This window comes from Crocuta crocuta, unplaced genomic scaffold (genome assembly GCF_008692635.1).
Source record: "Crocuta crocuta isolate KB4526 unplaced genomic scaffold, BGI_CrCroc_1.0 scaffold139, whole genome shotgun sequence".
Lineage (NCBI taxonomy): Eukaryota > Metazoa > Chordata > Mammalia > Carnivora > Hyaenidae > Crocuta > Crocuta crocuta.
The window spans coordinates 1,260,068-1,281,410 of record NW_027533258.1 but is presented as its reverse complement, the minus strand read 5'-3'; the positions used below and the strand labels follow the sequence as shown (position 1 = coordinate 1,281,410).

The 21,343-nt window shown below is 52.7% G+C and overlaps 1 protein-coding gene across 9 annotated transcripts in view; it reads left to right on the top strand.

The window, feature by feature from the left end:
• The first annotated feature begins 320 nt into the window (after window positions 1-320).
• Window positions 321-21,343, top strand: part of TOM1L2 (target of myb1 like 2 membrane trafficking protein) — a 58,009-nt gene continuing 36,986 nt past the window's right edge. For all 9 annotated transcript variants that reach the window (XM_077746557.1, XM_077746555.1, XM_077746551.1 and 6 more), the window contains exons 1-3: window positions 321-400; window positions 7,676-7,754; window positions 14,424-14,573. In XM_077746557.1, coding sequence (XP_077602683.1) covers window positions 363-400; window positions 7,676-7,754; window positions 14,424-14,573 — 267 coding nt within the window. In that variant the 5' untranslated portion in view covers window positions 321-362. The remainder of the gene's footprint in view (window positions 401-7,675; window positions 7,755-14,423; window positions 14,574-21,343) is intronic.

Genomic DNA, 21,343 nt, shown 5'->3' with positions numbered 1-21,343 from the left:
GCGGATTTTTTAAATTTAATTTTTGAAAGTTAATTGTGTTGAAATACACGTAAAGATCACCATCTTCACCATTTTTTCAAGCATTCCATACATTCACATTGTCACGCAGCCAATCTCCAGAACTTTCCATCGTGCAAAACTCAGGGCCAGATCTCTCTCTGTTTGCTCCCTTTTGACAGCAGCACCCCTGACCGCTCTGCTGGCTCAGCCCACGTGCTTGGGCGGAGAACGTGGTGCTTCTGGCCCCTTCTGTTTCCTGCCAGGGCCCCCTGTTTCCAGGAGAAATGTAAATCTATTTTCTCTCTGACTTTACAGAAAAAGCAACGGATGGCTCCCTGCAAAGCGAAGACTGGACGTTGAACATGGAGATCTGCGACATTATCAATGAGACGGAGGAAGGGTATGTGTCCCTCCCCGCACCCCCCACCCCCGACCTCATGTGAAGCTTGTCAGCTCCTGGGGGGGGTCACTGAGAGTCTGTCGGGGCTGAAGGGCGTGTTACTTTTTGTTTTGTTTTTAGTCTGTTTGNCAGTGATGACCTCTCAATAACCTGCTTTGTCTCACAAGTGAAACTGAAGTTGCTCGGGTACTTGGGCTCCCGTGGTCATCACCTCCTCCAGCCCCTCCTCCCCAGCTCTGCCTCCCCTGCCCCCAGAGTGAGGCTGTCTCTGTCCTGCTTTCAGGGCTAGACCCGAGGGAGGGAGGGGCCCCACAGCGTCCACAGAGGGAGACGGGGAGCACAGAGTGTCTCTGGCAGGCGGAGAGCTTGCCCCACAGGCCGCCCCTCGCACGTTCCTGAGCTGCCAGGTCTGTCCTTCTGGCTGTTTGCTGTCTGTCCTCTTGCAGCTGCAGTCCAGCTGCGTCCTGCTCACGCTTCTTCCCCTTCTGTCTGTGTCTGGCCCTCTGTCCACGCCATAAAAGATGGCATTTACTGTAGCCACGCACTCTCCAGCCCTCCCCAGAGCGACGAGGACAGTCCAGAGTCCGGCTTCCTCTTGGCACGGGCCCTTTGCAGCCTTGCCCTGTGTAAGCCGGGGCTGAACAGATTCTTACTGAGTGATGGCCTCCTGCTGGGCCCCAGGGTGAGTGCCCAGGCACAGCAGGGAGCAGGACAGACGCCCTTGAAGCCATTACATGTTACATTACGTGGTCAATTACACGATCAGTTGGTGACAAGACTGGAGAGAAACGAAGCCGGGGAGGGTGCAGGACGGGAGTTAGCCATTTTCAGTGGAGGAATCAAGGAGGGCCTCACTTGAGAAGGTGACATTGAAGAAAGACTTGAAGGAGATGAGGGGATGAGGTGTGAGGATGACACCAGGGGACAACCTTCCAGGCAGAGGGGATAGCAAGCACAGCAGTCCCAGACAAAGGGCAGGTGGTAATGTTGGAAGAATCACAAGAGGTTCCTGGGGCCAGAGTGGAGAGAGTGAGGCGGGGGAGGCCAGACCCGTCCCCATCCAAATAGTGCAGGCACCACGGGCTCTGGCCTTGACAGGGAGGGAGGGGATTTGAGCAGAGAGGGGCGTGGTGTGACGCTCATTTTAAAGAGGTCACTCCGGCTACCGTGTTCGGAATGGTCTGGCTGGGCGTGAGAAGGACAGAGGGCTCGGAATGGTCTGGCTGGGCGTGAGAAGGACAGAGGGCAGAAAATGGAAAGCCAGTTAGGAGGATAATACGATAACCCTGGTGTGGGATGAGGGTGACTTTGACCTAGATCACTGTAGAGGAGGGAGAGAGAAATGGTCAGATTCAAAATATATTTAGGAGGTGGAGCCAGTGGAGTTTGGGAGGTGGGTGGGGGCCCGAGACAGGAGAAGAGTCAGGAAAATTCCGTTGTTGTTGTTGTTTTAAGTTTTTGTTTTTGGAGAGAGAGAGAGAGAGAGGGACAGGATCCTAAACGGGTTCCATGCTGACAGCAGCGAGCCCGATGCAACGCAGGGCCTCAAATTCAGGACCCAGGAGATCATGACTGAGCCACAGGCACCCTGCCTCCAGTGCTGTGAGCTGAGCTGCCATAGGGAGGGAGCAGGCTGAGGAGCAGAGATCAGAAGGGAGGCTAAAGCCCTGCAGGTCTGAGCTGCCTGCCGGGTGCAGTGTGGCCGGGTCCTGGCACGGAGGGGTATGGAACCAGGGCCGGCGGCCTGTGCTGGAGGTGAGTCTGGTGCTGGAATCTTTGTGAAGGACGGCGTATTGCTGCCTCTAAATGGAGGTGGTCCGCCTGGTGCCCGGCACACAGCCGACTCACAGAGACTTGCTGGGGGCCAAGCATTTCTAATCATGTCTCGCACTCATGGCCTCCCTTGTCTGGTTGTCTGGCCACATTTATTGACCCCACAGGCAGAGGGATGGCCATCCTCAGGATGCCAAGACGACTGTGCCTCAGCTGCTCTTGAGGGGCTCACCCGGTGGGGCCGAGCCGGCTGTGGCCGAGGCGTGTACCCTTTGCAGCAGACACAGGGGCAGGCTTGGGCTGGGCCTCAGTGGGGCCGGGAGAGCAGTGTGGCGTGTAGATCAGAGCGGCACGAATGGGCAGTGTGCTGGGGACACAAGCGATCTGGGCGAGCAGGGAAATAGTGGGGAGGGGGTGCCCCTTGGGGAGGGAGGGTTTGGCCTGGCAGTTCCGGTCGGGTGTGAAGAGCCCTATTCCTGTGTTATCCCCAGAGTCAGGCTGTGGCCTCCGGGCGCTCTGTCTACCTTCTCCCCTTTCCCTCTCATCCACTGACGGTCTTCCAAAAGATGGGCCTTCACTCCCGGTAAAAATTCGTAGTGGACCCTGCGTGGTAACCCGGTCCCTCTGCCACCCCATTTGGGGCTCTCTCCCCTTGTCCTCATCCTTCAGCCCCACTGACTTTTCTGTTCCTTGAACTGCCCCCATTGCTGGACCCCACTTGGCAGTTCTCCACAAATGTGGGCATATGTGAATATGTGTTAGAGGGGAGCCTCCTCCTTCCCAGGTCTGAGAGGTGGGTCACCTTCCATTCTCACGTCACCTTCCTCCTATGGTGGCCCACGGTCCTGTTCCTGCAGTTTTGAATGAGAGCATCTCACGAACACCGGGGATTTTCTGTCTTCGCCTCGGCAGTGAGGGGACTGTCAGATCTCTTCCGGGTTGGGAGAGAAACTCTACAAGGTCAACTAATGGTCGGGCACCCCGTCAACTCCTCCCTGCTTCAGGGCTCTGGTCCCCGTGTTCCTCCTGTGTCCCCCGTCACGCAAGCCTTGTTAGAGTGGCTCTCCCTCCACAGTCCCCCAACTGTGCACTCTATAAGGGGAGGCTTCTGTTTCGCTCACCGGTTTATCCCAGCACCAGCACGGTGTACGTACACATAACTGACCCTTGACAAGCACTTGTTGAGGAAGCAAGTACATGGATGGAGTCCCTAAGGCACTCAGTCTGATGCGGACTGCGGAACAGAATCCCAACATGGTGTGTTGGGGCGCCTGGGTGACTTAGTCGGTTAGGCGTCCGACTTTCGCTCAGGTCATGATCTCGCGGTTCGTGGGTTTAAGCCCCGCGTCGGGCTCTGTGCTGACTGCCAGCTCAGAGCCTGGAGCCTGTTTCAGTCTGTGACTCCCTCTCTCTCTGACCCTCCCCTGCTCACACTGTCTCTCTCTCTCTCTCTCCTAGAAATAAAAAAAAAAAAAAAAAAAATTATTAAAAAAAAAAAAAAAGAATCCCAACATGGTGTGGCCAGGGAAGCTGCGTATAACTGAGAGAGACAGAGCGGTGGCGCTGGCTGGCCCTGGGGCTGTCGGTCACCGGCTAGGTGAGGGGGTGGGGAGATGCGGGGAGGTTGACCCCCAGGCTGGTGGGCAGTGTATGCCACGTGCCCGTAGGAAGGGGAGTGTAGTGGGAGCCCGGAGCCACCCGCCTAGGCTGGAATTCTAGGTCCTCCACTCCTTGCTGTGCACCTCTGTGTCCCTCTGTCCTTATTTACAATATGGGGGTACCAGCAGTACCTGTCCCATTGGGTGGTGACAAGGATTAAAGGAGTAAATATCTGTCAAGTGTTTGGTTACAGATGTACCCGTGTCCGTGCTCTACATACGAGCTTGCTCTTTATACCCATTAAAGACCTACACATTAGAGACCTGCATTGCCCGTGACTTCCTCCACCTCCATTTGTAGTGCTATCTGGCCAGTCCTTGGTAGTGATCTCTGTGGGTTTGCCGCCCTTGCCCTGTCTGCCATTCTCCCAGCACTTGCTATTTATACTCCAGGCCCCCACGCCAAGCCCTGCATCGCACTAGCTCCCGCACTGAGTCCCGCAACAGTCCCAGAAGGTAGGGACAGCCTATTTCAGTGTTGAGGAAACTGAGTTCCAGTGGTTCGGTCCCTTGCCAAAGGTCTCACAGCATAGCTGAAAAGGGCAGAGGCCGGATGTAAGTGTGGGCTGCCCTGGCCCCAGCCCCCCGAGCTCCAGCCCGGCACGTATTTATTCAGAGCTTCACCTGTGGCAGACTTGGTCACCTGCCCCACAGGCCCCTGCTTGGGCTTTCCCTAATGTCCAAGGCCAAGATCCATCCTCTCTGTCCCCAGACCTTGTGTGTCAGTCCCCCATACCCTGCATCATCGGTCATTAACCAGGAGTGCCTGGCTGATAACCTACCTGGAGATGTTTATACCCTGTTTCCCAGGCCTTACCCATACCGGAAGGTTAGTTAGGGCCCAGGTAGGTGGATGCAACAAGTACTCCACAGGTGACTCTGACGTGCGACTCCGAGGAGGAGCCGCTACCCAGGGTCGTTTTCACGAGCACCCCAGGACCTTCCCTTGCTCATGGAATCTTTGTGCACGGGCCTCTGAGCTGGAGGGTGACCGGAGGAGTAGCCACCGCCTCTGCAGTAGATCACAATGACAGCAGAAGGGGGGCAGGGAGAATGGGAAGGAGAGGAAGAGTGTGCGATGGTGGAGGAGGGGCAGTTTGTCCTCCTGGGAGGGAGTGAGGAGAACGCAGCTCAGAAGCAGCAGTTCTGGAGCCAGAGGCTGAGATGGTTCAAGTATGACTAGAAAGAAGGGTTCTTAAGGGTCTGGGGTGGAGGAGACCTTACAGGTGGCTGAAGATGGTCCAGAGACCAGATCCTGAGGCCCTGGGCGCTGCCCTGAGGCGCCTGACCTTTCTGCCAGGGCGGTGGGGCATCTCACGGGGCCCTTCCCCGCCTCCCGCTCCTTTTCCCTGATCCGTCTTGGCTCTTGACTCTTCCTTCTCTCCTTTTTCCCTGTTTCCAGCTCCTTGCTGTCTAATCTGCCGCTGCTGCTTGAAACTTTGCAGTTCCTCTGACATGACTTTGATCCTCCTCTCAGAAGCTTCTCCCCCGGGGATAGAGATAAATACTTGCTTTTGTGCTCACCCAGTCACTCTGAGGCAGTACTTCCCGCCGCTGAATTTCCATTTTAACTCTAACCCAGGAGCCTGCTGACTCTCTGATTTTCCACCACCACCATCACCCCCACACTGGGAGAGCTCTGTGCGCGCCATGCTCTGTGAGCTAGAAGTGATCGCAGCCCTTGGGGGCTGTTCCCATTTTTCTGCTTTGTGGAAGTTCAAGAGGAGAGGGATGAAGCTGGATTGAGAGGGATGGCGGCCGGGGGTCAGGGCTAACTGTGGCTTGGCAGAGCCTTTGAGAAAGAGGATATCAATCCATGCTCCTGGCCAGCAGCTGCTGACCTTCACCAGCTCAAGTCCACAAGCAGCCCTCAAAGCCAGGAGCTTGTCAAGCCCCATATTTGCAGAAATCAGCATCCCTGTTTGGAAACTGCAGCCATACCGCAGACACACTTGGCAGGGACCCCTTCCCCAGAGAGCTCTCCCATCAGCCTTTGGGCTCAGGAGCTGAGAATCCCTGCAGGCAGCCACGTTTTAAGTTGGGAATGGGAAATAGGTGACTCATAGTGTTTTAAAATTTCTTCTAGAAGCCTTGTCTTGCTCCTGTGTATTTCTGTCTAAATTGGGCTGATTAGCAGAGCCTCCCACCCTCCCTTCCCCCAGCTGCCTCACACACATTTGAAAGGACTTCTTCGTTTGGTGAAGAGATCATAAATATTTCTGAGCTGTAGGAATAGAAGGTGCCTGACTCACGGACCTTCAACTTTTGAAAAGACCCAGACACATTGACATGTTGATCCGGGGAAGGCTGGAGCCCACTGATGAAAGCAAAGGTCCGACCTGCAGCGGGACCAGGGGCTCCCCGGAGCTCAAGTCATGGGCGGCAGGGGGTAGGGGCTTCATGCCAGAGGTAGCCCTGAGTCCCACGGCTTTGTTGGATCCTGGTTTAGGATAAATAACTTGTTAGACGCATGGGCTTCACCTACTAGGTGCTTCTAGAGGGCTGGCTGGGGACCCTCACTCCCGGCTTTAAACCATGATGTAAGGAGGAACGCGTTCCAGGTTCCAAACAATCAGCTTATGAACCTGCCTCTGGGAATCCACTGCAGCTCCATGACCCAAAAACACACAGTTCTTTGGGTTTTGAGGAGGCTTAAATTTTCTCAAGGCAAAAAGGACCTTCATGGAATTGGGGAGGAGCGGAACAGCCAGGCCTCCGCAGGGACCTGGCCATTCTCTCTTCTGTTGTCTGTGTCTGTTGTCTCTTTAGTGTCCCCCACAACAGTGGGTTAGGTACTGTTCTGAATAAATAATACTTGCATAGGAGGCGGAATTCAAAAGAGCTGCAGAAAAGCAGCCCAGTGAAAACCCTCACTCCCTCCGTCATTCAGTTCCCCTCTTCAGGGGCCACCAGTTACCAGCTTCTTGGGTCTCCTTGCAAAGATTCTTCCGTCTGCTGTCACGTGTGCTATGTATGGATGCTGTCCTTTCATACGCCAAGATGAGCAGACATTGGATACTTTCTACAGATGACTCCACTCTCCTGTCTTTGAGTTGGCTCCATAGTGGTGCATAAATAACGTCTTTATTCTTTTTTTCACATGTTTATTTATTTATTTTGAGAGAGAGCATGAGCGAAGAAGGGGCAGAGAGGGAAGGCAGGGAGAGAATCCCAGGCAGGCTCTGTGTTGAGAGCGCAGAGGGCCTTGGAGCTCGATTTCACGAAGTGTGAAATCATGACCTGAGCCGAAATCAAGAGTTGGACACTTAACCAGCTGAGCCACCCAGGCACCTGGGGTGTCTTTTTATTCTTCGCTGCAGCTATGTAGTGTTCCACTGTGTGGATAAGCATGATTTAAATTAACCTGTTTCAGGGCGCCAAGGTGACTTTCAATCTCAGGGTCATGAGTTCAAGCCTCACATTGGGTGTAGATTACTAAAAAAGAACAAATCTTTAAAAAAATATATATTTTTTTTAAATTAACCTGTTTCTGGGGCACCTGGGTGGCTCACCTGGCCAAGTGTCTGACTTCTGCTCAGGTCATAATCTCATGGCTTCGCAGCACAGGGCCTGCTTGGGATTCTGTCTCTCTCTTCCTCTCTCTGCCCCTCCCCCGCACACACTGTCTCTCAAAATAAATAAAGTAAAAAAAAAAAATTAACCTGTTTCACATTGATGAAGATTTAGTTTGTTTCCAACCTTGTATGTTTATAAACATGCCTCATACACCCTTGTGTATAACAGACAACCTCGTACACGTGCTAGTTCACACAGACAGGAGTGAGTCTGTGGGGTGGCACCGCAAATGGAACTTGTGAGGGTTTTAATATGTCCTTCTCTCCAGGCCAAAGGACGCCATTCGAGCCCTGAAGAAGCGGCTTAACGGGAACCGGAACTACAGAGAAGTGATGCTGGCGTTAACAGTGAGTGCTGCCCTCACAGGGGGTGGTGGTGGGGCAGGAAGACGCTTGGGGAAATCCACGTTCTGGCCTTGCCCCACCCACAGGCCCTTCCCTCGGTCCCCTCAGCACAGCCTCCGGTAGCCATGGCCGGTGGACCCCTTGGCGCGAGCGCCACTGGAGAGCAGCAGAACCTTCCTGCAGTGCCCTTGGGTTTTCCCTGGAAGTGGGGTTGAGCTGCAGTCTGGTCCACACCAGCAGAAGGCACAAGCAGCCCTGACAGGTGTAAAAGCCCAGAGCAGAGAAGCCAGAGAAAGGCCTGGGTGTGGCCGTCCTTTCTGCCACCAGTCTGCTATGACACAGCTAGGCCGCTGCCTTTCCGTGCATCAGGCCCCTGCTTCAAATCTGCCGACTTCCGCCCAGAACCCGCCTGGGACGCTGCTGAGCTGCTCAGGGTTAAAGCGACCGTTTGCAGTAAACTTCCAAACAGATTTCATCTTCCCCTCAAGCAGATGAAGAAAGGGAGACTCAGAGAGGTGTGGGGGTTCACCCGGACTTCATGGCTAGTGGAGGCCCAGCTCTGGATTGGGGGGTGAAGGCTGGTTATTGGTGCAGCAGTTCTGGAAACAGTCAGCCTAATGACTCCTTGCAGGAATGAACAGATCGGATTTTTGCCCTTTCTTAAAATGTCAGGAAATTCAAAGGGACCGCTTCAGGTGTCATTTCTGTCCAGAAAGCTAACAGTTCTTCAGATGTGGCAGAATCTGGGCCACGGTGAGTTCTCATAATGAAAACTGTAACAGGTCAGCACGTGGGCTTGTCTGTAGGTTTGAATAGTTTATTTATCCAAAACAGCTCTGACATGTTTCCTTTTAAAGCAGAGAAACTGTTTGGATTTTTCACTCAAGTGAAAACCCAAGACTTACTGGGAGAGTGTTCTCTGCCAGGGAATTGGGGTTTGAATAATAAAAAAGAAAAAGACCAGCTGGGAGATAGTGACTTGAAAGCATTTTTTTTTTCCCCCTCAGAATTTGATCCTTGGCATTCACTAACCCCAGGGTGATACCCAAAATGAATTGTTTTCAGTAACTAAAATCAGAAGGGAATGAACTCTCACATGTCAGGACATTTTTCTGGTATGTAAAACATACCCCTTTACAGGCCAACTTCATGGTAATCGTGTTGGTTGGATGGAAATCTTTCTAAAGTGGTCTCTGCCTTTACTTCCTTCTGGAAGGACATGGTGAACATCACTGAACATTTCCTGACGGTCAGGTCTATTATTATTATTATTATTATTCTTAGTCTCCCAGTTTTATTGAGACATTATTGACCTGTAACCTATCTAAGTTTAGGATACACAGTGTGGTGATTTGATACATGTGTGTATTGCAGAATGATTACCACAATAAGGTTAGTAAACACCTTGGTCCACTCACATAATTACCTTTGTTGGGGGGGGCGGATAGCATTTTAAGATCCAATTTCTGTTCTCTCTCTCTCTCTCTCTCAAAAATAAACTTAAAGAGAGAGAGCTGGAGGGGCAGAGAGAGAGAGGGAAAGAGAGAATCCCAAGCGAGCTCTGTGCTGTCAGCGTGGAGCCTGATGCAGGACTTGAGCTCACTAGCTGTGAGATCATGACCTGAGCCAATATCAAGAGTCAGATGTTTAACTGACTGACACCTCTAAGGGGCCCCTAAGATCTAATTTAACTGGCCAGTATATACTGCAACATTGTTAATTAATTATGGCCCCCATGCTGTCCATTAAATCCCCAGAATTTAACTCATAGCTGGGAATTTGTGCCCTTTGACCAACGTCTCCCCATATACCCTGCTCCACAGCTACCATTCTACTCTCTGTTGCTGTGAGTTCAGCTTTTTTAGGTTCTGCATACAAGTGAGAAACACTGGGTGTTTTTCTTCTTTTTTTTTCAATGTTTGTTTATTTTTGAGGGGGAGAGTATGAGTGGGTGATGGGCAGACAGAGAGGGAGACTGAAAATCCTAAGTAGGCTTCGCACTGTGAGTGCAGAGCCTGATGTGGGGCTCAAAGTCACGAACCGTGAGATTATGACCTGAGCCAAAACCGAGAGTCAGACACTCAGCAGACCGAGCCACCTAGACACCCCTGTTTTTCTTTATTTGACTTATTTCACTTAGTATAATGGCCTCAAGGTCCATCCATGTTGTTGCAAAAGGCAGGATTTCCTTTTTATGGCTGGATACTATTCCAACATGCGTGTGTACACATGGATGAAGAAATACTACAGACACATATGTCAATATTTTGTCTCTGCATTCATCCGTCAGTGGGTAGTACTTATGTTGTTTCCATGTGTTGGCTATTGTGAATAATGAAGCAGTGAACGTGAGGGTGCAGATATCTCTTAATACCCTGTTTTCATTTCTTTAGATATATACCCGGAAGTGGGATTGCTGGATCATATGGTAGCTCTATTTTTAATGTTTTTTAGGAACCTCCATACTGTTTTCCATAGTGACTGCACCAATTTACATTCCCACCAACAGAGCACGAGGGTTCCCTTTTCTCTACATCCTCATCAGCACTGGTCTCTTGTCTTTTCGACACTAGCCGTTCTGATAAGTGTGAAGTGATCTCTTACTGTGGTTTTGATTTGTATTTCCGTGATGATTAGTGGTTGGGTACTTTTTCACGTGCCTGTTGGCCCTTTGTATATCTTTCTTGAAAACATGTCTATTTTAGGTTTTTTTCCCAATTTTTAAAAAAGTTTGTTTACTTTTGAGTGTGCATGGCTAAGTTGGTTAAGCGCCTGACTCTTGATTTTGGCTCAGGTCATGATCTCACAGTTCATGGGCTCAAGCCCTGCATCAGGCTCCACACTGACAGCTCAGAGCCTGCTTGGGATTCTCTGTTTCCCTCTGTCTCTCTATCTTTTTCTCTCTCTCAAAAATAAATAAATAAACATTTTTTTTAGTGTGTGGGTTTTTTTTTGTTTTGTTTTCTTTTGTTTTTTTAAATAATCTCTATACCCATTCTGGGGTTTGAACTTACAGCCCTGAGATCAAGAGTCACATGTTCTGACTGAGCTAGCAGGCCATCTTTGCCCATTTTTAATTGGATTGGTTTTGCTTATTTATTTATTTATTTGCTATTGAGTCATTTAAGTTCCTTATACATTTTTGATATTAATCCCTCATCAGAGAGCTAGTTTGCAAATATTTTTTCCCATTCTGCAGACTGCCTTTTTATTTTGCTGATTGTTTCTTCTACTGTACAAAAGCTTTTTAGTTTGATATAGTCCCACTTGTTTATTTTCATTTTTGCTGCCATTGCTTTCAGTGTCATCTCAAAAAAAAAAAATCTTTGCCAAGACCCAGGAACTTTCTTCCTGTGTTTTCTTTTGATAGTTTTATAGTTTCAGGTCTTAAATTTAAGTCTTTAGTCCACTTCAAGTTAGTTTTCTGAGTGGTGTAAGCTGGGGGTCCAGTTTCGTTCTTCTGTGTGTAGTTACCAGTGTCTCAATACTGTACATAAGAGAGGCTGTCCTTTCACCCATTGACTCTTCTTGCCTCTCGTTAAATATTATATGTGTGTATGGGTTTATTTCTGGGCTCTCACTGTGTTCCATTGTCTATTTTTATGCCAGTACCGTACTGTTTTGATTACTGTAGCTTTTTAACATAGTTTGAAATCAGAAAGTATGCTGTCCCCAGCTTTATTCTTCTTTCTCGAGATTGCTTTGGCTATTTAGAGTCTTCTTATGGTTCCATATGAATTTACGATTCTTTCTTCTATTTCTGCGAAATCTGTAGATGGCTTTGGGTAGTATGGACAGTTTAATAATATTCTTCCAATCCATGAACATGGGACATCTCTCCATTTATTTGTGTCGTCTTCAGTTTCTCTCGTCATTGTCTTATAGTTTTCAGGGTACAGATCTTTTACCTCCTTGGTTAAATTTATTCCTGAGTTTTTTGTTTTTTCTTTGCTTGTTTGTTAATGTGGTCAGCTCTTTGCTGCAAATCCAGAGGTACCTTCGGGAGACTTATGAAATGTGCAGATCCTTTGTCCCTACACCAGAGGCTCCAATCTAGTGCGCGTTGTGTGACCTCATACCTACTTTCATGGCTTTTCGGTCTTTGTCTTCACTTACCCTACTAGTTGCTCTCAGTCCTCCTGTTCCTTGTGAGCCTTTCACAAAGATACTCACACTTACCCCAAACAGGAGTTCACCAGAGGTCTCGAGAGGCTGTCTGCCTGGGCCTCAGTATATGGACTTGAAATGGCCATTTCTGATGGCTTAGAGTCACCTTTTGTCACTCTGTGGGCTATGGCTGTTGTGTGTTTCATGCCCTACAACCCACAGGGACATCCATTTACCAAGGGCACTTTGGGCAGAGTCCCTAGAGTGGCCGAGTGGCCCTTGCCGGCCAGGGAAGACCTCCCACTCTGCTAGGCCTCAGGGCTGCCCTTTAGCACACACCACCTCTGTCCAGGGCATTTCCAAACCTGTGTGTCTGAGCCCCAAGGGCCAGTCTAGGCCACACTGGCTTTAAACTCTGCTGTCCTGGAAGACGTAAGGGTGTGCTGCCTAAAGGTGAGACAAGCACGCTGGCCCGCTCTTGCCCTGAGCGTGGCGGGAAAGCCACAGCTGCCCTGCCGTGTTGGCTCTCCTCCTCTTTCCCCCCACCCCTGCTTTCTTCCCAGCCTCCTGCCCTTCCCTGCCCCACCTCTTCTTCACCGAATAAACCATTCTTCCTGTCACCTGCCTTGGCCCCAGCAGCCTGATCCCTGCATAGGCCAGGTTAGGTGAGGGGATCCTAGAAAGAAGGGAGACTGAGAGTTCATACCCCTCTGGTTCATCTCTGTAGCCCCTGTGGTCACTGTAAGAGTGAATGCTGGTTACCTTGAGGTCACCCAGAATCAACCATGTACAGGGGCTAAGAAGAGATCCCCCCCACCTTGGCTGAGGATGACCCAAGGATGCTAAGCTTCGGGGTCTCCCTTGGCTATCCAAGCAGAGCCCAGAGTGCCCCACGGTGCAGGCAGCAGTGGGGGAAAGGACCGGTTTTGACTGGCTGTGTGGTTGCAAGGCACATGTCAGCTCTGGCCTCCGTGAAGTTACTGGCATCTCCAGGCCTCAGCTTCCTCATCTTTAAAATGGGGTAATACTAACCTTACAGGGCTATTTCAAGGACCAGGTAAAGGAATAAGTCTAGTACCTGTTGCCTGTCATCTGAGGGACTCCCAGCTGATCTTGGAGGAGAGCCACTGGGGGGAGGTGGCCCTGTAGCCTCACTGTGGCTGAGGAGACAAGGGCTCCAGAGAAGGCTGACCCACTTAAAGAGAATCTAATTCTGTGAGACTAAAATGAAATGCTGTGTAACGTGGGGCTCCCGCACAGTGCCTGGCATGTAGAGTGTTAGTGAATGTTAAGTGTGGGCTTTTCCTCACTGTCCTGCTTCGTCAAGGTAACACCTCATTGCATGAACCCAGCCCTGTGGAACGGCTGCCTAAGGTAGCCAGGGATCACCTCCGTGTGGGCAAATGAACATGAGCGAGGCAGCCAGAAATGTCCTCTGTTGTCGGTCACATTCCAAGGAGGCATTCCCTGCTAGCTGACTGTGGCATCGAGGCGCTGGTGTGGGAAGGGCTGGGTGATTGTACGGGTTGGTTTACAGAGAGCTGAGCAGCTCAGAAAGCTATGTTGAAGGCTGGAGAGACATTCTAGTTGGTGCCTCTGAATTTCAGCAGGCCTCTCCCCTGTCCTGTGGGGGCTAGAAAGCCTTCCCGTTCCTCAGGTGTGTCCGACAGCTTTCGGAATGATACTCGTATCATCACAGGCCTCCTGTACTGCCCCTTCCATGCAGGGCACTGTGCTAGATGCTTCAGACATACTCGCATCCTTACTACAGTCCTGCGGTGGGGCACATAATCCAGATGAGGAAGCTGGGGCTCAGACTCATCCCGGGCCACTTAGGGAGCAGGTGGCAGAGCTGAGATTGCAGCCCACACTGGTCACCTGGCCAGAACCCACATGCACTGTGCTTTTCTTAATGGCTACGGCCTGTGTAATTCATGTTTCCAGACAAGTGATGGGCGAGCAGGGTTTGCAGTGAACGTGGACCTTGAGGCTGATTGGCAGCTGAGGCCCACAAACCATTTATTAAAGGCACAGAATCCTCAGTCATTGCCGACTTTAGTTGCAGAGGCAGGGTTGTAGGGGGGTGTGCGCCCGTGTGTGCGCATGCTCGCACAGGTGTGCATGCGCTTCCTCACATACAAGGGCCAGTAATTCACGGGGTAATTCGGACTGTCACAGCAACCCTCTCTGTGACAGAGCCTGTGTCCCGTTGGCTAAGGTCTCACACCCAGAAGCCCGGAGAGAGGAATTAAAATGCTAATTTTCAGGGACCGCTGAGTCATTCGGATCTCATGAAAACACCAGCATCCTTCTCATGCGAAACTGGCACCTCAGTTACCACCTAATTACCTGATTATTGTTCAGGGACAGGCAGCTTCAGTCAGCAAGGGACGGCGGAATTAGAGCCTAGGGGTGCGGGGCCATCCAAGTCTGACTCTGGGAGAGACCGTGGGAAGGACCATCCAGGAGAAGGAAGGGCGTAGGTGGGGGGTGGAAACTCAGTGGCCTGGGCAGCTCCTTTGGCTCCCACGGTGGTGACCTCTCTTTCCTTTCCTCCCTCCTCAGGTGCTGGAGACATGTGTGAAGAACTGTGGCCACCGCTTTCACATCCTCGTGGCCAACCGAGATTTCATCGACAGCGTCCTGGTCAAAATCATCTCTCCCAAGAACAACCCTCCCACCATTGTCCAGGACAAGGTGCTAGCTCTGATCCAGGTAGGGGCCCCTCCCCCTGTCCGACTTGTTGGCGCAGAGTAAGACGGGGCCTTTACCCGTGGGTCCTCATGCTTTCCCATCGTTTGGTGGAAAGAATGGAGGCCCTCTGGGCTTAAACATGTGTTGCAAAAAGCACCAGAGTTTTGCACCACTCCCACTGGAATAAGAATCTGAGCAGTAGCTTGCAATTGACAGGGTCTTCACCGGTTTTCTGGGTGCCTGGATCTCTGTTGCCCCCAAGGGCAGGTGGGAGAGCTTGACAGGCCTCTGAGGCTTCAGGGACAGCGTGGCATAGGAAGGGCCGTGCTGGCCCACACGCAGGCCGCCGAGGCGCAGGGTCGGAGCCACATCAGGGGAGAGGGTGTTAAGGAATGATTCACTGAGGAGGTGGCATTTCTGTCGGACCCTGAAGGCTGTGAGGAACCTGGTGGAAAGATCAGGGTGTGAGAAGTAGCACGGGCAGAGAAGAGCACGTGCATCAGAGAACGCAGTTGACACGTTTGGGACGTACTCCTTACTGATTGCTCTGTAACAAAGCACCCCAAAACCTCGGGGCTGCAGACCACAAATGTCTATTCCCTCGTTGTTCCTGTGGGTCAAGAAATCAGGAGCGGCCTAGATGAGTGATCCTGGCTCAGGAGCTCTCATGAGGTTGCGGTCCAGACAGTAGCCAACATTGCCTCATCTGCAGGCTCAGTGAGCTGGGGAGCCATGTCCAAGGTGACTCACCACATAGCTGTTGGCAGGAGACCTCAGTGCCTTGCTGACGGCTGGTGGGACGCCCGAGTTGTCTTGCTGTGTGGACTCCTCCGTGTCCTCATAACATGGCAGCAGGTTTTCCCTAGAGCAAGGGATCCAAGCTGCAGTGCCTCTTGGGACTGAGTCTCAGAAGTCACACACCATCTTTTCTGTTATGTTCTATTTGTTAGAAGGGAGTCACCAGATCTGGCGTCAAGAGTATGAGAATGAAGCTGTACCTCTTAAAAGAGACAGTGTTTTAAAACCATCATGGGGAGCAGAGAGTGTAAGAGAATAAGCGGGGCCAGGAGATGAGGCCAGAAGGCCGGTTGGGGTCTGGTGGGCCATACATGCTGACAGCTCGTGCTGTGTCCCGTAGGCAGTGGGAGACCATGGCACACTCCTGAGCTGGGTGCACAGACAGATCTGGACTTCAGACACAGCACCCTGGACGCACAGGCCAACGAGCACATCCCGAGTGGGGTGATCAGTGCTGTGGCAGAGGAAAGATGGGGCCCTGCAGGAGCCAAGAGGAGAGGGGGATGGGAGCAGGGCCAGGCAGGTGGCACTGTGACCAGGCCTGGGCATAGGGGCATTCCTGGTGGGAGGCACCTGAGGCTGGGGAGGAAAGTGGGGCCCCAGCCGCGGGGTCTGCTGGCTCCGTGTGTTCCCTCCCGCGTCCTCTGCCTGAAAGCCCTCTGCGTCATTGAGACGGCCCCCAGAGCCCACCCCCCCCACTAGGTTGACAGCATTCGTCCTCTCATGTCTCCCTCTTTTGTGGTCTTGCTTCTGTGCTACCTTTTCTGTCTGCGTCACTCTGAGTTTCCTGCGAGCCCAGGGACGTTACATCCCCAGGGTCTAGTGCCGTTGACTGGGTAGAGTGGGCATCTGATAAGTTGTTTTTCTTAGCGAATGGGTGACTGCAGTTTGCTGAAGCTCTAAGGAAGGGGAGGAGTGTGGGTGACGGCAGGGCCCCCTCCCATGTTTCCTCTTCATTCTGCCCAGCCAGCATATCTCCATGTCTCTCCCTCCCTCCTCCCCCCCACTCTCCCCTCTCTCCCCCTTCCCTTCTCTCCATCCCCTTCTCTCTCCTTCTCTCTCTTTCTCACACGCACACCCAGGTGGAAACCACCTTACCCTCTCCCCTCCCCACCCCCACCTCTGCCCTTGACTCCCTCATTCTGGGACTTGCCGGGTACACTCCCCTGCCTCAAGACCCCAGTATTTGATGTCAAAACAGTAAATAGTGGCTTTTTCCCACAAAAGGGGCGCACCCTGCCTGGACCCCCCCATGCAGGCCCCTTCTGTAGTCAGACCTGGGAGGAGCCCTTCCTGTGACCCGGCACTGGGGGTGGTTGGCACCGCAGCAGGCAAGGCTTGTGACTGTGCCACTGTGGCAGTGCGGGGACCCCTGGCAGAGGACACACGGAATCTTGTGCACTGACTGTGGCTGTGGTGGTCCCCGGGGGCCAGCCTGGCCTTCTCATTTGGGTCTCACCACCTCCTCTCAGCACTGCTTCTCCCAGCCGTGCGAGTGTTTTAACTTCTCTGGGCCTCTGCCTCCTTGTCTGTACTACCGGGGCCTTGCGGTCCTGCCTACCTGCTCCTGGTCCAAGAGGAGATGGCTGGAGGTGGCAAGGCGGCCGGCACCGTGTTCCGAGGGCTCCCTCTGCTGGCCAGGCAGCAGCACGTGCGCCACCTGCAGGGGCGGGAACCGCATGGGGCCCGAGGGCCTCGCCCGCCCCTGTCCCTCCTGTCTGGCCAGGCTGCACTGGACGGTCTCCCTGGTCCAGCTGGGAAAACGCAGAGGCCTTTGGATGAGGGTGCTCCCTGGTGGGCTTGCTTGCCTCCCTGGGGGTGGGGGCATCCTTCCTCTCCAGGTTTTGGAGCTTCACGAAGAACTTGTATCTTTGGTCATGGCCAACCAACAGGAAAAAGCAGATAGCATTCAGAGTTGGCAGATGGCTTGGCTTCTGTGATGCGGCGAACGAAAGTATAAACAGGATCTTCAGCCTTTTTTAAAATTGAATTATACGTACAGGAAATCACACATTAAAAAAGCATGTACAACTTGACGAGTTTTTACAAACTGAACACACCCATATAACCAGCCCCTGTGTCGTGAAGCAGAATATGGCCTGCCCCCACAGAGCCCCCACCACCTGGGGTGACCACCCCACAGCCTGCATGGATTTTTCCTGGACTTTTTTTTTTTTTAATGTTTATTTATTTTTGAGAGAGAGAGAGCACAAGCAGGGGAGGGGCAGAGAGAGAGAGAGAGAGGGAGACACACAATCTGAAGCAGGCTCTTCTGAGCTGTCAGCACAAAGCCCGAGGCAGGGCTCAAACCCACAAATTGTGAGATCATGACTTGAGCCAAAGTCAGAGGCTTAACCGATGGAGCCACCCAGGCGCCCCAGGCTTTTCCCCATACTTGAACTTCATCCGCGTGGACTCTGCAGCAGCCCTCACTTGGGTCTGTGCATCTGGGGCCTTGTTTGCGGGCCTCACCTTGTCATTGGTGTGACCAGATAGGCCTCCCGTTCCCATGGCTCGCATTGCCGCACCGGGTCCCTTTGGGGAGATCGCCGCCGTTTGTGCCTCCTTTCCACCGACAGTGGGGCCTTGGTGTTTCCAGTTTGCAGCCATTGGGAAACCGGCGCAGCGAACTGCCTGCATGTGTCCTTGGGTGAGCGTACGTCACGTGTCTTTGGGGAGCGTACGTCATGTGTCCTTGGGTGAGCGTACGTGGTTGCTATTAGATGTATGCTAAGGCGGGTGTGAAACTGCCATCCTTGTGGGCCAAGCACAGCTCAGTATTAGCATGTCACTCGGCTCTGCCTGATCCCTGGGAGTAAAACTGCTGGCCCGGGAGTGGCTGTGCCCTGGCTGAGTGGTGACACCAGCACATCCCTGCCGTCCACGTGTGAGAGCTTCTAGCGCGCCACGTTTTCACCCATGTGTCCTCGTTCTGGCCCGTCTGCCACGCTGGGTGGAGGCATTGCATCTTGGCAACTTATTCTCAACTCCTTTTTTTTATTACTAAAAGAATTTTTTTTAGTGTTTCCTTTTGAGAGAGAGAGACAGAGTGTGAGCAGGGGAGGGACAGAGAGAGAGGGAGACAGAGAATCCGAAGCAGGCTCCAGGCTCTGAGCTGTCAGCACAGAGCCCGATGTGTAGGGCTTGAACCCATGAACCGCGAGATCATGACCTGAGCGGAAGTCCAACATTTGACTGAGCCACCCAGGCGCCCCTCAACTCCCTTGAGAAAGAAGATGATTTTATTTACCTGTTGAATATACATTTAAAACCTGTACCGGCCCCTTCCCTACCCCTGAGAGTCTGATCTCCCCCAGCGAGCACGCGCTATTTCCGCCATGACACGGAACAGGGCCGAGGGCGACAGATCCTGGGCCCTCGTGCCAGCCCGTGAGTGGCAGCAGGCCACCATGGAAACGCAGCTAGGCAGGAAGGAGGTTCAGTTAAGTGTGCGAGTGCCAGAGCCACAACAGGTCCTTCCTCACCATCCTTGCCATCTGGACGTTTCCTGAAACGGTGCTCTCCGCACTCCAGCTGCCAGGAAGCAGCACTGGCCCAGTCCCAGCGCTGCCCTTGGGGAGCTATCGATTTTATGGAGAGACCGAGGCTTGCAGATGGTAGAGGGCCAGGGCCTCCCCAGGGAGCACTCGAGCTGGCTTGGGAATATTCGAGGGACAGCCCCAAACTCTGAACGTATTGACACTTGAGAAGCTNCTGGGAGCAGGGAGGGGGAGGAGCTCCAAACCAGCTTTTCTTTTTTTTTTTCCTTATTTAATTTTCTTATTTATTTATTTAAAAATTTTTTTTGAAGTTTATTCATTTCTGAGAGAGAAAGAGAGAAACTATGTGTGAGTAGGGGAGGGACATAGAAAGAAAGGGAAACACAGAATCCAAAGCAGACTCTAGGCTCTGAGCTGTCAGCATAGAGCCCGACGTGGGGCTCAAACTCACAAACTGCGAGGTCATGACCTGAGTCAAAGTTGGATGCTTAACCGACTGAGCCACCAGCTGCCCCCTCTTTTTTTATTTAAAAGTTTATTTTTATTTATTTTGAGATAGTGATAGAGAGCAAGTGGGTGAGGGGCAGAGAGGGAGGGAGACAGAATCCGAAGCAGCCTCTGCCCTCTCAGCACAGAGCCTGATGCTGGGCTCGAGCTCACAAACTGATACCATGACCTGAGCCAAAATCAAGAGTTGGACGCTTAACCGCTGAGCCACCCAGGTGCCCCGAGCCTTTCTGTTTCTTCATGTGAAGTCCCATTTGTTGAGAAGACAGGGATACTTGTGCTCTGTGCCATCCCTCAGCCTCTCCGTCCCTTCCCAGCAGGGTAGCCTCCTGGTGGCCACGCCTGTCCTGCCTCCTTCCCCCCGAACTCTTGCCCTGCCTCCCCACCCCCACCCCCGCCAACTCCCAGCAATAGAGTCTAAAAATACCCTCTTTCCACTGAAGAAAGTGAGCTGATTGGGGTGGGGGCAGGGGGCCAGAGCTGCTGGAGGTGTTGTGTTCTTGGAAGGTGTCAGAGACCTGGTGGCCAGGCCTCTGGCCAGATTCCGTGTGGACTGGGAGCTGTCTGGAGACCCTGTCCCCGGGACTAGGAAGTCTCATCCAGGGCCAGAAGCAGAAGAGAACCCGTCGTTTAAATCAGCCATCGTTCCTGATCTGAAAGCTGATGATTTAAAACTTAAGGGATTTAGAAACAAGTAGGATATCGCTCATGTTGCTGTGAGGCCTCAGTCTGGGGCTTGGTATACAATCCTAAGGAGCGAAGGAGAGAAAAGCTCACGTGAAATCCTCTCTTTTCTCTCCTCACTAGCCCTTCCTCTGGGTCTTCCGGCCCCTCACACGGTAGGCATAGGCCCGAAAAGGGAGGAGTACGTACAGAGCGGTGAGGTGGTCACTGTTGTCAGCCAGCCAGCGCCTGTGACAGGGACCCCTCAGAGAGGGCCAGCACTGCCGTGTCACTTTGCTTTCCTACAGGGCAGCCTGCCAGCACCACCCCTGTGACTCCTTGGCTCCGGGTTGGGGACCCAGAGTGGACCAGACCTGCTGAGGTTTTCCACCTGTCCCCTAGAGCAGATTCTGCAATCTCAGCTGGGTCAGTCGTGCAGAGGGGCTCCTGCGTTGTCACTGCGCCCTCAGAATGTGGACAGGCTAACTGGCCATCTTCCTGTATTCTCTGACGGAGCTTAGTAACTGAGGATGGAACTCAGTCTAACTTGACAAATGATGACTGACTGCCTTCTCTGTGCAAGGGCGAGACTCCATGAGTGCCTTCCAACGTGTGGCCCATGGGGAGGAGGACAGGAGCGCAGGTGTTGGGGAGTGTCCCAGGACGGTGCGAGAGGCCACAGCGTCCCTGGATTTCTCCCGGTTCTGTGTTTGCACTTAGGACTCTTCCTTCAAAGGTGCCCCGCCCTGTTCCCTTTTGGCATCAGAATCTTGTTCAGCAGAGAAAGCTGCCAGGAACATATGCTCTGTTAGCAGCCGCCTCCCCCGAACCGCACTGGGGTCCCATACAGGGGTTGAAACGGTGGCAGGTGGGATGAGGGCAGCTTAGCCAAGACTGCTTGCTTGCAGGTAACAAGTCCTCACTCCAGAGAGGAGAGCTTGTCAGGCAGGACAAGGCAGGCTTTCCCAGACCCTGGCTGTGACTTGACCTGGGGAAGGACCGAAGGGATCAGGAAAGCCCACCAAATCCCCTCCCATCCGCACCTCAGCACACCAGCCTCGCCTTCCCACATAGAGGCTGGCTCCTGCTCCCCGGTGCCCGGTGGGCACATGGCTGCCCGCATCTAGAGAGGACAGTGTCCCCAACCCAAGGAGAGCAGCCCAGGGCCACACTCCCGGGTGGAGGGGAGGCTGCCTGGCCCAGCGGGGATGTGTGTTTCCCTCCTGGTGCCGCGGAAGTAGTGCTGGAGGAAGGGGGGCTGCTGAGTCGCTGCTTGGGCAGGTGCCCCGGGAACTGCCTGGAGAGCACAGTGATGCTTCTTTA